The 15036-nt window shown below is 44.0% G+C and overlaps 1 protein-coding gene across 2 annotated transcripts in view; it reads left to right on the top strand.

Moving 5' to 3' along the window:
- Window positions 1-15036, top strand: part of mtus2a (microtubule associated tumor suppressor candidate 2a) — a 43425-nt gene that overhangs the window by 9030 nt on the left and 19359 nt on the right. Inside the window, exons 2-4 of one of the 2 annotated variants that reach the window (XM_070982392.1) lie at window positions 1751-4052; window positions 5506-5764; window positions 9112-9366. In XM_070982392.1, coding sequence (XP_070838493.1) covers window positions 1995-4052; window positions 5506-5764; window positions 9112-9366 — 2572 coding nt within the window. In that variant the 5' untranslated portion in view covers window positions 1751-1994. Of the gene's footprint in view, window positions 1-1056; window positions 4053-5505; window positions 5765-9111; window positions 9367-15036 lie in introns of those variants that run through there. The other variant, XM_070982393.1, reaches the window with a different exon arrangement.

The following is a 15036-nucleotide window of genomic DNA, read 5'->3' as shown; positions in this document are numbered from 1 at the left end:
TAATATCCCCGAATTGCTTTTAAGCCGACGGCCTTCAGGAATACAAATCATATCCTTGAATGTTTCCCGTCCCAGTGCATTTGGACAAAATGTAGCTCTACTCCCGATTGGAGCAGCCGTCTTAGCAGTTCACTCTGTTCACTGATGTCGCTGCCACAGGACACATGGAGAAGGCACCTGCTAATGAGAACAGACTCCCCCCGCCACACATATAATTAGAGGGTGGGGGTTCTGTCTGAACTGTGGAATCCACTCATATAGTTAGGGTGATGGTTTGAAGACATATATTTGACTACACAATGACCATCTCAGTCTAAATATACAATAATCACTGCCTGCACTGACAGATGACTGCACGCAACAGAGGCTGCGTTTGACAAACAGGTGAACAAAAGATCCTCAAACGCAACTGAGTCCATAAATATTCTGTGGCTTTTATGCTTCTGGTTCAAGGCAGAAGGAGAATTCCTCAAACAGCTCTTGCATAATTATGGAGAGATTGAAATGTAAAGAGACACCTGGAAGTCTTTCCTCCGAGAGCAAAAACATAACAGAGTCATTTCATGTTGTCAGAGTCAGTATCCTTTTCTCACGTGTGCTTGTTTATTGGTTTGGGTTTTTTCCTCTTTTCATACCGCTGTGATAAAACTATCCTGCTTTGACACGGTGTGACAAAAGCTCTCAGACATTTGCCCTCCCTGCCATCTGCTCATCTACTGACTGTACATGTTTCAGTGGCAGCACATACAGTCGGTTACTTTGAAATGGAGTCTACTCGTGGTGTCGCAGCGATCTAAATCTCGGTTTTCTGTCCACCCTGCAGAATGCTGATTTTAAATAAGGCAGGGTGCGCTGCTGTTGTGGGCGATCGAATCGTGGCATTGGCTAAATCAGCCATATGGCATGTTAGAGAAGGCATGTTGAGAGAAGAGTGTTAACCCTCCTGTAGTGATCAGACCTACAAAATGGATTTATCCCTCCTGAGCTGGTGTTTTTACTCCTCAACTGTTACAACATAATTTTAGCTTGCATTGTATTTTTTGGAACATATTTTGACTGCAGATGTTTTCCCACTATCCTCTACCTTCTATTTTTCAATGTCTCTTGAGGAAAAAAGCTCATTACAAAACAGGTTGCACCCTTCCCTCTCTTCCTCCTTCCTGTCTTCATCAGCCATTCCCAGGGTGATTCCTTCACTTACATACAGTCTGTAGCCTCAGCTATCCCTCTCTTCTCTCTTCACTTGTCTCTTTTCTTTCTGCCCTCCAGTGAACAGCTATCATTATTTGATCATTCCTATTATTAATGCTGTACTACTCTTGCTGGTTACAATATGAGCATAATGCTCTTTGTGTATTTAGCCACGTTAAATTTTACACTCAAGCAGCACAATTTAATGTATAGTGTTTTGTATCAGAAGATGTTCATAAAAAATACAAAAGCCTTTAGAATAGAAACAAGGTAGTTCAGAGACATGTCCTCTTATGCCTCCACAGTCTTGTCCCATGGGCAGCCTGTTGTGTTTAGTTTGAAATGACCATCCATTGATATGAGTCACACAAATAAAGAGCTCAAGCCTCTGGGCTATGCACAGTTGATTTCTGAAATTGCAGCTACCCAGACCAGACTAAATATAGAACACCTTAAGTGGCTCTGTGGGAAAGAACAGAATAACTTCTGTGAAAGTCTCTGCATTTCAGCCATACTTGTTGGCCTTTCTTACAGTTTCCTTTGTTGTCTTTGCTTTCAGGTTGAACAGACCTCCCGCTTTCTGAAGAGCCATCAAAGACAACGTTGTTAACTCACAGTAAATGCGAGTTGAAGTGAAAAAGATTTCATGAGATGACATTTCGTCCCTGGAATAATCAACTGAAGGGCCATCATCACACAGACCCTGAAGAGGAGAGATAGGGAGGAAAGAGACATTTGCAAGTCCATAGATGGCCTCAGCACCCTGCAGGTGTCTTTGAGCACGCCAATAGAATCGGTCGGTCATGAGCATCCCAACTGGTTACCAGGGACTGAGGGCCAATGTTGACAGGGGAGAAAAGATTGGTAACAAAACCCAGATGCAGTTCCCCCAAGCAGGGGATGATAATGCCAATCGATTGTCCTCAATCGGCAATCACGAAGGAAGAGGGCTTATAGAGGATGCAGGATTCAGCACAGGCTCAATTCCTCCTTTGGTCTCTCAGAGTGAATCTCCGGACAAGTTAGTGATCTGGGGTTCTGAACAGCAATGCATGGAGCCTGATCTCAGAGAGTTTGAGTGTCAGGAGATACATACGTTTTTGGGAAACAGGGATCAGGAGGAGGACAATGAAGAGGAAGACGATGGAGGTAGTCTGAGAGACGGAAAAGATGAGGGTGCCATGTCCATATCCTCAAGCTCAACTGCCAGTTCTGCTTCTATCGGAGTGAGGAGGAATGACAACGACAGCAACAAAGTGGAGGGTAGAATACAGCGGGGTAAAGAGGTGCAGAAAAGGATTGCCTGTCATAGCACTGAAGAGCTAGACACATGTGTGACAGGCTCAATAGAGAAAAGGGACACCAGGTCAGGTAGGGCAGGAGACAGGGAGAGACGGAAGGGAGGTCTGAAGGAGTCCAAGTCGGAGACAAATGTGTTTGTGTCCAGTCTGTCAGCCGTTTGCCTCAGCGGGAGCCTGTCAAGTGCACTGGATAGTAGTGGAGAAGCGCCATCTCTCATCTCTCTGTCCAACTCTAAGACCAACCCATATCCCAATACAAACAACACTACCTCAGCCCAGACCAGAAGAAGGGCAGCCCCTGTAGATGCCAACCAGAACTCCCCACCATTACATGCTCAAGAGAAACATGGCCGTCCTCAATACTACAGCCAGGATCATAGACAGGAGGATGGAAGTCAACATAGAAATGGCTTGTCCTCTGATGGGGGCCTGGGCCAAAGGAGGAAGGCGGGATTTGAGGAGAGGGTGATGCCACCTCGACGACAACAGCTTGTCAGACCCCTCTGTCAGACAGAGATGGGAAGATCAACGAGTTTGGTAGAACCAAATGCTCACCAAGCTGAGACAGGGCAACCTTTCTCTAGTGACCCCTCTCCAGATTCACACAGCAATGGGTCAAACAGAAAGTTTACAAAATCGTCTCTACGCGAGCCGTCAGATTTCTCCCCCCTGTACAAAGCATCTGGATTCTCGCAGCCCAGACAGCCCAACCAGGCAGCCCCAAGAGAGGCTCCACCTGCTGAAAAACAGACTGCTGCAGCTGCATGGCGTAATTCAAGTCCTTCCAATCCTTCCACTTCAGAGAAGAGACCCCAGACTCAGCTCACATACAGAAGGAATTGCTCCAGTCCCAACAGGACGGGAGTTGATTCCAGGTCATCTACCCCTCCCCACTCCCCTCTCAGGACACCCCAGGGTTCACCACGCAGGCAACCCTCCATGTACCTCGTTTCCAGGAGTGTCTCTGGGGTGATTAGACACATCCCGTCAGGATGCAACCCTGCTGTAACAACATCAGCTCAGGGCTATAGCAACAGTTGCATGAGAGCACCAGTCAAAACCAATATAAGCACAAGTGGAATCCCCAAAGCGCCTCCTAACAACCAGCAGAGCTCGAACCACAACGCAAGCCCCAAAGAGAGCTCCCCATCACCTAAACTTAAACCTAAAGGAGTTCGGCCCAAAATCATTACCTATGTCCGAAAGAATCCTCAGTTCAAGCCTCAGGCTTCTGACGGACCTTATCAGGTATCCTCTCTACCATCCCGACTCTCAGCATACACACACGGCCAAACAGCCACCTCCTTCAAAGACCCCCCTAAAGACCCCTCCAAGTCTGATGCAGAAACCAGAGGAGCCCCAGTACTCAGTGCCTCCAATCTGCTTTATGACAAATACCGCCAAGAGATGCAGACAAACGTCTTCCCATCAGGAATGCTGAACAGGACTATCAGGCCCCCTGGACACACACACACTGTCCCTCCTGCACACACACACAGCCACACAGCACCCCCAAAACTGGGCAGCAAAGCAGACAACTTCTACGGGCCAACATCAGAGGTGGGTGCAGTCTTTATTATAAGTAACTGATTTTAAGGTCTTTGTTATACATATTTCTTGGAAGACAGAAGCATGTATTCTGATCGTTTTTGTTTGGTATTTGGCTCATTCTCATTCAACAAAGGATTTTCTATCATGCTGAGATTCTGCATAATCCATTACCACAACACATTCACACAAACAGTGAAGGACAAAAATAGCATTTAATTATGATGGTTCCCATATCAATTAGCAGGAGAGAACTACTTTGTGATATACAGTACGCCACCATATGCATTAAGTACAAAGACAAACCCCTTCTGTTAAAGTAGTTGACTCTGCATATCGGTTTCGCGAGCTGCTGTCCATAATTTCTGTCCCACAGTAAACCATGTATAATTGATCACAGCTCTTCTCTCCCACTCTCACAAGAGCTGCTCATTATCGCTTTAAAATCATTCCTTATTGATTCTGATTAAATAGCTTCATTTGGCATTCATATTCATACAGCGTCAAACACCAGCATGCGGAAATAAATACTTAATGCATTTTGAAGTACAAAGCCCACAGGGACAAGATGATTCTCAATGCTTTGTATGTCGCCGCATGTACAGTACATTAGCATTTTGTCCAGCACGCAGGGTAACGCCGTTGAGAGACAGCACTTACTCTTGAATTACGCTGCAGATGTTAAACAGGTCAAATTTCTGGATGTCAGTTCCCCTGCAGGTCTGTGTTACATTTTCTTGCAGAGCCAATAGTATCAGATATGCTGTGATCCACGTTTCATCAGACTGTTTATTTCTTCTACTCACAGCTGAAATCAGATCTGTGGGCACACTGCAGTCAGACAACCAAGATGGTTGTAGAAATTGCTAGCTATTGCACATGATCAGCCTTATCACAGTCTAAATACAGAATGTCTGATAAAGAAGAATGTAGTCTTTTTGGATATAATGACAGATGTAATACATAAGTATGGCGATGGATAATTAGATTACAGGGTGAAATGTTTTGTTTCTCAGTATGCTCACGATGTCACAGGAAAAATATACAACATTAAACATGTCATGACAGTCAGCTGCTAAACACATTAGCATGTAAGTGAAGGGCAGCAGAAAATACCATTGGATGCTCATGGACTTTCCTTTACAGACAATAATTACATCTGCGAGGGCTTCAAGGCGATTTTATAGTCATAGCAGACACATGCATGTATGAGAAGGTAACAAAGTTACAGTTTGTGTACAACTCATTCAAATTAACTTTGCCCCTTTTCTTGAAATACCTAATATTTGTTTTCAGTTGGTGTCCCAGGGTAAATTATGGGGAGTAGAGGACAGAAATATTGGATTTTCTCTGGAAAAAGGAAAATGACTTCTGTTGTAATGTCGGACTATTTTTGCAATTTACATTCTAAAAATGAGGATATAGTGTTTGTACTTTTCAAACACTTCATCATTTTGATCTCTAGGTGGGAAGATCTGCCAGTTTGAAAGGGAATACTGCTGAGGACGCGCTGCAGGCCCGCACGGCCAGTCAAGCCGGAGGGAGCGGCAGTCTGCTGCGCTCTGGCAGAGGTCTGCGTCTGGGCCTGGGGGCTGTCACCAGAACCGCCACGGGCTCGGCCAAGGGCAGAGGACCAGGTCAAGCTCAGAGGTCAACGCTGGTCTTCAGCCAGCCAGTCCAACCTGTCAGTCCAGCAACCAGTCAGAAAAGCCAAGATAACACAGGTAAGTAAAACATTTCCTCACAGAAAACAGCTAGAATCCCAGATGGAGATGGCCTCCTTTCAGCTACTGTACGTGTCTGATTTTTATTTCAGCAACCCAAAATTTGACACGCTAGAGAGCTACCTTATCTTTCTTCTCCTCTGCAGCAGCAAGCAGTGGTGGGACTGTTCCCCCCTCAAATTGGCGTGAGATGAAGGCAGCTCATTAAAATGCGTTCTCTGAGATTAATTTTGGCTGATCTGATTGGAGGGCTTTAAGAAATACTCTGAGGGGACTTTTCCTGCTCCAGAAGGCAGCCATCTACAAAACAAAATAAATAAATAAATAAAAGCTGGCTCAGACTTTGTGCCCCCACACAGCGAATTTCTAATTCAGATAATTCAGATACCACCTCTGACTGCTGAAGTCAGATTTACATTACAGTTCGACTGTCACTGGAATATTGAAGTATGAAATTTGCTCACCACCCTGCACACTGCTGGAAGGCCGTGCCATTTATCACTTCCATGCATGTTTGATCTGCTCTCTCCCTGAGCGCGATAAACCGGACAGACACTCAGGAAAATACACATAGACATACTGTACACGTGCATGTGTACACTCACAGATACCCAGAACTGCACAGACCTGATTGATCAGCATAGTGTTATGATGTGCCAGGCTTCCTCATCATAATCCCTATTAATACATATGTATGGTGTCTCACTGCTGCCTGGCCCTCTGGGAACTACAGACTTTGAAGTGCAAAGCAATTAACTCTTAAGTAACGTCAGTATTTTCCTGCTGGAATCATCTCTCATCCCTGCTGTACCCTGCTCTACACACACTGCATGGATAAAGACCAGCTAAAATATGTACTGTATATGCAGCATTGGTCAAAGTTTTGCTAATCAATGTCTGGACTTGTGTATGCAGGCTATGTAATTACAGGATTTCAGTGTTTTTATTGTTGTTGTTTTCATCTGGAGAAGCCTGAGCCATAACAATGTGCCAAATTGTGGTTTTCTAAGGTAACATTTAAGGTACCTGTGAAGGGAAAATCTCTTCATCTTCCATACACATATTATAGTAATTTTGCTGTAAAGCTATTGTGAAACAGTCAAAGTACTCCAACTTCTCGCATAATTACTGGGTAGGTTTTAAACTCTGGTATTGTCATGTTAATGAGGATGATCCACTTATAGGACAGGACGTCTGTGCTGAAGCTACTGTGATTTCTGCATATTGAGTCTCTCGCCCTGCCTTCTTGAGAGCAGTAAAGCTTTGCTTGAGTACTTCAGCAGAGATTGCAATGCACTCAAGTATAATATTTAATAACATGCAATTTAACGGTTTGTGGAGGAAATCCATGCAGGTCGCCTGAACACACCTTGGGCTGTAATTAAAATTGGTCGGTCATTATAGTGCTCATCCCAGCCGCCTGTCCCGTTTTCGGAGCCCAGTTTACATAATTCATTTCGAGTAAGGATGCTCTCTTTTCAGTGAGAGCCAATGGATGTTTTCAAGATGTTTTCATTTCTCAGGGCTTGTTGAGAAACTGAGAAGTGGTGCTTCTGACCCACGGGCAAAATAAATGCTTTTATTCAAATCTTTGGAATGGCTGAAGGGAGAAAACTGCAAGTCCAGGAAAACACACAGGGATTTATGATTTATGAAGCATTTTCAAATGTGCATGTTTGTGAATTTCAGTGCTGCTTTGGTAGGCTACTTTATCAGATGGAGGGTGTTTTACAGGTGCAATTGAACAAGGAAGTGACAAATGTAGGAGAAATGCAGAAAGAGACTTATTGTGGGACTATAACAAAGACAGAAGGACAGTCAAAGTCATATTTATAATTTCATCACCTCCTGATTCCTTTGTAGATGCTCATGAATAATGCGTGTTTTCATTTAGCAGGAGCACAGGGCTGTGATATCCAGGCTAAAGTGGATGTTTGTCAGGCTCACTCCCCCCACCTCCTCTGAGAGGGGATGAATGGAGTGGGGCACAGGAGGGAAATGAGGACATTTATCTTTAATGAACCTGACCTTCTCACTCAAGAGGAGCGAGCTGCAATCTAATAAACAGACCGCATGGCACACAGGCAGATATTGAGGAAGGAGGATAAGTGATGAGTGTGAACAGCAGCACCGATGTTGCTGGAGGGGAGCTCCACTTTTCTCCCTCTTTCTGTCCCACTTTGTTTCTCATCTGGTATTCTTCGACTTGGAGTTTTGTCTAGTGCTGATGTGCTGCTTACCCTGTAGCGTGCACTGGAGCACACCGCTGTGCCAAATGGAGAGGAAAGGAGGGCTGCCCACCTTATCTCTGCAGCCAGCAGGGGATAATACTCGTCTTCTGCACTGCTGGCTGGGGCAGCCAAGATGGGTCTTGTCTCCGAGGCCTGGGGATTTACCCACTGCCCACTGTGTGTGTGCAGCCTTGGTTGTTCATGCCTGCACATTTCATCTGTTTTGCTTTTGGAAACCATAGATTACCACGAGGGAGGATTTCTTCCCATTGCTTACTGACAATAGCAACCACAATTGAGCTATGATTACTTTTTTATCCTCCCTTTTTCTTTGATTCCCTGTCTTTTCTTCTTCTTCTGTAAAGATGTCTTCTCCCCTCTTCATTTTCCCCTCTTTTAATACACCGATCACCAGCCGTTAGTCCATAAACAATAAGGAATTACTGATCATGTAATGAACTATTAAATGCAGGCAAACATGGTGTACATATTGGAAAGATATATCTAAAGATCTAAATTGCGGGTGTCATATTGATCATAACTCTGCCAGCATTAGAGAAATTGCTGGCCACCAGCCCAGTCTGCAAGCACGGCCAGAGCCAAAAGCAGCCGTTAGCAGGTTGTTGTGTGTATAGTTATTATATTTGCTTGCTGTAGCAGCCAGAGTCATAACACAGGAAACTTCCTGGTGCCCACTGAGAGCTTAGTCAACACGGCTGGATGAATGATTCACAGGGGAAATAAACATCACAGCTATGCTGAATTCCCTGCATTTTGTGTGGTATGTGAGTGGTTGTTAATGAGTTTACAGTAGCCAGTCAAACTCACAAACACACAGACATGCACACACAATTTTATTCCCTATTGTCGCTGTGCTCTCTGTTCAGCGCCATATGCTGCAGCATAAGTTGAAATGCATGGAATGATGTGTTTGTTAATCGCTCTCTGTATACTGGCTGGCTGCTGCCTATATTTTCTGTCATAATAACGTCAGTTCAGCTGAGGACGCTCAATGTAGACTTTACAGTATACAATACCTGTTGAGAAGCTGTTCACTAAGTGTTGTCTAATAATACATCAAAAAACAATTTAACGCCATTCTCCATCTTCTAACAGACGACCAGGTCTTCACCCACCATGCTCCCGCTCCTCCTCCAGCCACAGCAGCAGCCCAGCCCCAGGCCGCGGCCTCCAGGTCTCTGCTTCCCAAAGCAAGCCAGTCAGGCCTGCGTCCCCCGGGCTTCAGCTCCACCCGTCTACCCGCCGGCCGCCTGGCAGCCTTTGGCTTCGTCAGGAGCTCCAGTGTGTCCTCCGTCTCCTCAGCCCACTCTGCCGACAGCACACAGAGTGACCCCTGCAGAACAGCTCACCGTGAGTCCACTCAGTTCAAATCTGTTGCGCTACAATTTCGAAGCCTTGATTCTTACTGCGAATTCAATTTCCCAAGCACGTGTCTGTCTTTGTTGCAATGCACTTTTATCTATTTGTTAATCCCAGTGAGCCTTTCACAAACACCTCGTTTATCACTGCATCATGAGTACACTATTACCATCACCATACTGTCTTTATTGCCGTATCCCCCTCATGAATGCAGTTTGCATAAACAGCCCCCTCCCACATTCATTATGTTGCAGTTTGCCTTCTCTTCCTGAGCTCCACCCCACTTACAATTTACTCTTCACTCTATATTTTCATAAACGAGCTGCAGGTCGATAACAACTGCAGAGCCGGCGTTTTGAGAAGCACATTTTCTATATCACACAAAGACACAGTGGAAGGGATGTTTCTGGCAACAGACACAACCTGTACAAGTGTCTTATTGTTAGTGGTTGGGTATTATGATGCACTCAGGTTTCACTGTATTCAAACATTCATTTGTTGTGCATGTGTCACATATGAGTGACCCAAAAACGGTCCCTAATAGTAGTTCATTCATTTATTGTCATAAAGACTAAATGTCAGAACATGGTGACATTGTGACAAACTGCTGAGTTTGCTCAAGGATGATTCTTATGATTGATGAGTAAAGGCTGATTATGCAAAATTGATGTGATATTACGGACAAGAAAGCAAGATGATTCTCAGTTGGGACTTAAGAAAAGAAGAAAATATGATATGATTTTCCACAATTCAATGCAAAAGTGATAATTCATCGATTCAGATGCTTAACAAGGTGTTTGACAGCTCAGCTGGTTTTCTCCTGAATGTATGTAAAAACAACAGCGCGTGATGTCACTCCCCAGACTCATCAGTAATTTAACAGGCTCTTAACTCGGTCTGTGCTGCAGATTCAGTCGGTATCAGCAGAGATAACTGTGCAGTGTGGATACTTCTCGTTTTCACAGTCTTGGAGAACTGGAGGTGCACTCACGGACGTGATTTCAATGCTGCTTGGCAGGCTGGTTGGTTAGTTGGCTGAATTTGTGGTAGCTTGCATGTGTTTTTAATGTGACCTACATAAGGAATGCTTGTTCTTCCTCTCCCAGTTACAGTTGACGTAAGCACCTCCACTCTCACGCACGTCAGGCCCCCCTGTTATGTCATCGCTCCTATCCCTCACCAACCCCCACCCACCCCCACTTTTGTATTCATACTTGTTTCATCCCCCTTTCTTTTCTCCCAGTGGTTGAAAATGAACACAAACTGTGCAGTCATGTGGGGAGGGCACCTTTACAACCAGAGCTCCATGGGGTGTTTTTAAAAATAAGACATAAATAAAATGGAGGTTTGAATTTTTGAAAAGCTTTCACGCATGCTGACACATTGATTTTATCATAGTTTTCATCAATTGTTTCTCCATGTTAGGATAAAAACATAGAAGAAAATACAGTTTCCATGACACTTGAGTGCTTGTGTGCCACCAACTGCTGCCCGCAGCTGTATATTTTGATTTTTCTATTTCTGTGTTGGCTTGCTGTCAGAGACAAATACAACATAATCAACAGTATTGAATTCACCCGCCCCTTTCCTCCGGATAATAGCTTCATTTGTGTTGTATTTTTCCAAAGAAATTGCTGCTGATATCCCTATCAGGCATCAATGAAGTGAGATTCAAGCAACAGGAAAGTACCAAAAGATCAGAAGTTTATTCTCAGCAACACGCATCAGGCTCGATGTGACTCTTTATTGTAACAAGCGTATCCACTCGGATAAATATACACAATGTAACAGTGACTTCTTGCTTAGCATAGCTTAGTATATTTTCTATTTAAGCAGCTGTCAATATCAATATGCAGGTTTGCTCCAGCAATCTATCATAGGCATTTTGACCACTGTATATTACACCTGCTAACACTCACACACATACACACACGCACACACAGCACAGGAACACCTGCCAGCACAACGCAAAAGACTAGAAGTTTTAAAAGCGCTGCCTGCAGCAGAATGTTCCTCCTCCCGCTGTTGAACTCCGAGCACAGTGAGACCAAAATGGAATCAAGGATGATAGACATGAGAGGCAAAAGATTAAGGGCCTTTGATGTTCATTTCTGTGTGTGTGTGTGTGTGTGTGTGTGTGTGTGTGTAACAGTGACAGAGGCAGGAGGGGGGTTGCGGAAACATTTACTTCCACTTTGACTCTGTGTGTTGCTTGTGACCTTTAGCTGTGAGGCATTTGAACTCACCGCTCTATCTGAACTTTGCAGACTAAAGTGGGCTTGACTGTAGACACCTCTCCCTCTCTCTCAGCGTGTGAGCACTTGTTGAGCTGTAATCAGAGGGTTGTCTGATGCCTTTTTGTCTAACCTTTCTTTGGGAAGTTTGCAAAGTTTTTTCTTTTCTTCGTGTAAACTTTTTTTGTTCTTATCGTTTCTGAACCTGGATTCAGTCACCATGCATTTGACCATGCAGATTAACCCCCGTAAAACCATTTCATTTCCAACAGGCCAGGTCTCAAAAGTTAATAGAGTTAGAGCCCAAACCTGAAACTCTGGGTAATTTTTTTTTCCCTATAGAAAAGCTGCAAAAATAGGGATAGGGATGACATTTCGTTCAAAGTTAAATCCTTCCCGCATTTCAATTTTCGATATTGTCAATTTATCTCCCACAAAAAATCGCATTTTGAAATCCTCATGTAGCCCGAGGCAGAATGTAAAATACTCTAAGTGTGTGTTTCTGAGTGAAAACCACTTGTAGACTGATGATGATGAAATACCAGAGCAGAAAAAGGACAGAAAAGTTAAGTAGGAGTAATGAGAGCTGGTAAACAATCATCAGTCTCTAATTTCCAAAGGCTCCATCTCTGTTTGACCTATGCTTATTTGTGCTGGTGAGTGTGTGTCCGTACAGGAAGTGTGCATGTGGCGATTGTTTGCGATACGTGATTTTCCTCTACCAGCTGGGAATCTTTGCCCCCTCTCGCTGCGTTGCAACTCAGATCAAAGAACATCCAGATTGACAGATGAGTTCTCACACGTCTTTTTGCCAAGGATGTCGGGGGAGCTGCAGCAACCCAGTACCTCCTTCTGCAACAGAGAGAAGAAAAGCCGGGCTCAGTTGCTCGTTTTCCCCATTGATCAGCAGGAAAAGCGGACTCCATTAGGGCTCTGGATGATACAGATACGAGAAATCGTTAAGGAACAGAGCGACGGGGAGGAAAGGATTGCTACTGAAGTGGGCTAGAGGAAGTTTCCCTGGAGTTTAAATTCCTGTCATAGCTCGTCAACTTGGTCCGATCAATGTGCAGATGTGTGTGTGAGAGGAGCGGGGGGGCAGGGGCGAATGGATACATGGCTGGGGAGACTATGCTCTGATTGTCAAAATCACAGTTAGAATTCATCAGGACTCCCAAATTACGCACACATAAAACACATTTTTTACTCATTCCTTATAAGCCAATGCAAATAATCATGGTTTGAAAATCAGTCGTCGAGATCTCTGTCTGCACCCTAACATGGCGTTAAATGGAATTTTGTTCGTGGTCCTCATAGCGCTGAAAAATTACATTTAAAAAATTCAACAGCATAATCGTGCCCCAGAAACAATATTTTTACTCATGATAATAATTCTCTGCTAGAAAGTACTTCCAATTAAAACAGTTGGCAGCGTCTGCCATAGATTTTCAATGCTGGGAGCAAACCGCAAAACGAACTTCCATTCAACAACATTTTATTGGGATGGAGCTTGAAATGATTTTAGAGATGTACTTTATATCTAAAGCTAAAAGCTGGCTTAATGAAGCTAAAACTATATGGCTAGAGTGTTTTATATCAGCGAAGAAAAAAATTCTCACCTTCCAGCTATGCTGTAAGTTACTTGGAGTGAAACAAAGCTCAGATACAGGAGACCTTAAATGAAAACACAATTACTCACACACTCTCACACTGAGGTAACCAAGGTGACACTGAGCTAAACTGGTATGGCTGATCAATTCTCACTGTATGTTTGCATATAAGCGTTCATACAAGTGAGTGTGTGTGTTTGTCTAGCATCTGAGGGGGTTATAGGTTACTCTATATGACATTGATTAGCCATTAACCCAATCCTCCCTTTAGCCCAGTCGCTGACACCCCCTGAGGTATTCCAGGGATGTGTGTGTGCGTGTGCTTTGTGCAGAGAGCATCCGTGCATAGAAGAAACGGCGAGGATACGGTGTTAATTCCACTGTGATTGACAGGCTCCATTAGATAGTGGACAGGAGGCTGCAGCAGAAGGAATCTGATGAAGCCTGTGCCTTTGAGCCACGCTGACTCCGCGATGGAAATTCAATCGCCAAAACAAACTTCGTGTTATTAGAGCGCTATCACCTCTATCCGTCTTCTCTTTAGGTGATAATGAAATAATGGTGGAAATCAAACGGACGAAAGGGAAAACCGAGCAGACAGCTGATGGGAGATGAAGAGCTGAGGGGAGATGCGGTGATAAAAGCGAAATTCAATGAGTCAAAATGAGCAGAGGGGAGAGGGAGGATGTGAAAGGGGAGAGAGAGAAAAAAGAGCGGAAAGAGAGAAGCATGGAGGAATTGGCGTGGGGAGGAGAGTGGATGCCATACCCCAGATGCCATGGCTCAGATCTGGTCTGTGACTCATGCTAGCTCGCCGTGAACAGATGGTTTCTATGGTGCATGTGCGCACACAGATATTCACAAACGCACACTAGTAGAGCAGCAAATTAGAAGGGCCAATTAGATATGGCTGCCATTCTGCGGCTGAGGAGAGGAAAACTAACATGGCAGAGGCTTACTGGAGCAGCAGTGTGAGGACGGGCTCAATGGGCCCGTTCATTAACTGATAACTCCCAGCGTATTTCATCCAGCGCCGTGTTAATCACTGTTTATGAGCTTAACTGATGGTCCAGACTGACAAAAATGTTGGGAATGTGAAAACAGGAGCATCAAAATCAGATAAAGGTCACTCACTGTAAGATGTGTGTGCTCATAGGTGTTATGCGTGTTAGTATATAAGAGTGAATTATTCTAAATGAAAAAAATCATCTTTATGATTCTACATTATGCAGAAAAGAGCGACACGGTCATCTCGTTTTTCTCCTGTAATTAACACGACAGCATCTTCTTCATCCTCTCTCCTACAGAGCGACCATCATTTCTGTCTCTCTTGCCAGTAAATTACTTTTTGTTCCGCGGCACGTATAGGCTTTCCACCCTCGCTGGTGTTTTTCCAACAAAACGGTTTCATCCTGTGGACGTTTAGCTTTCATATCATCTCTCACAGTTTCCATTTATGTTCCGCTTTACTTCAGTTTAATGCTCTGCTGTCTCCATCGAAACAAGCCAATATCCTCTGTAAATATCTTTTTCATGGTAGAATTGAGTGAGAGATCTTAATCAATAAGGCTGTGCGTTTTTTTTTTTTAGATTTTGGAATACATAATGCAAGATTCAGCTGAACCGTTTTATCAAGACATGACATGATGAGGAGAATATCTTTGCTTTGTGGCTTTTCTTTTATTTGCTGCGTTCTGTTTCCATCTTTAGTTTTTCATTTTTTTCCACCTTCTAAGCAACTTACAGAACTGGAACTCAGCCTGTGGCTTTAAAACACCAATTTCAAGCTTTTGAATGTTTTATTTATTCCTTTTTCC

Source organism: Chaetodon trifascialis, chromosome 16 (genome assembly GCF_039877785.1).
Source record: "Chaetodon trifascialis isolate fChaTrf1 chromosome 16, fChaTrf1.hap1, whole genome shotgun sequence".
Taxonomy (NCBI): Eukaryota; Metazoa; Chordata; class Actinopteri; order Chaetodontiformes; family Chaetodontidae; genus Chaetodon; species Chaetodon trifascialis.
Note: the sequence above shows the minus strand (reverse complement) of the source record. Positions and strands in the feature narration are given on the sequence as shown.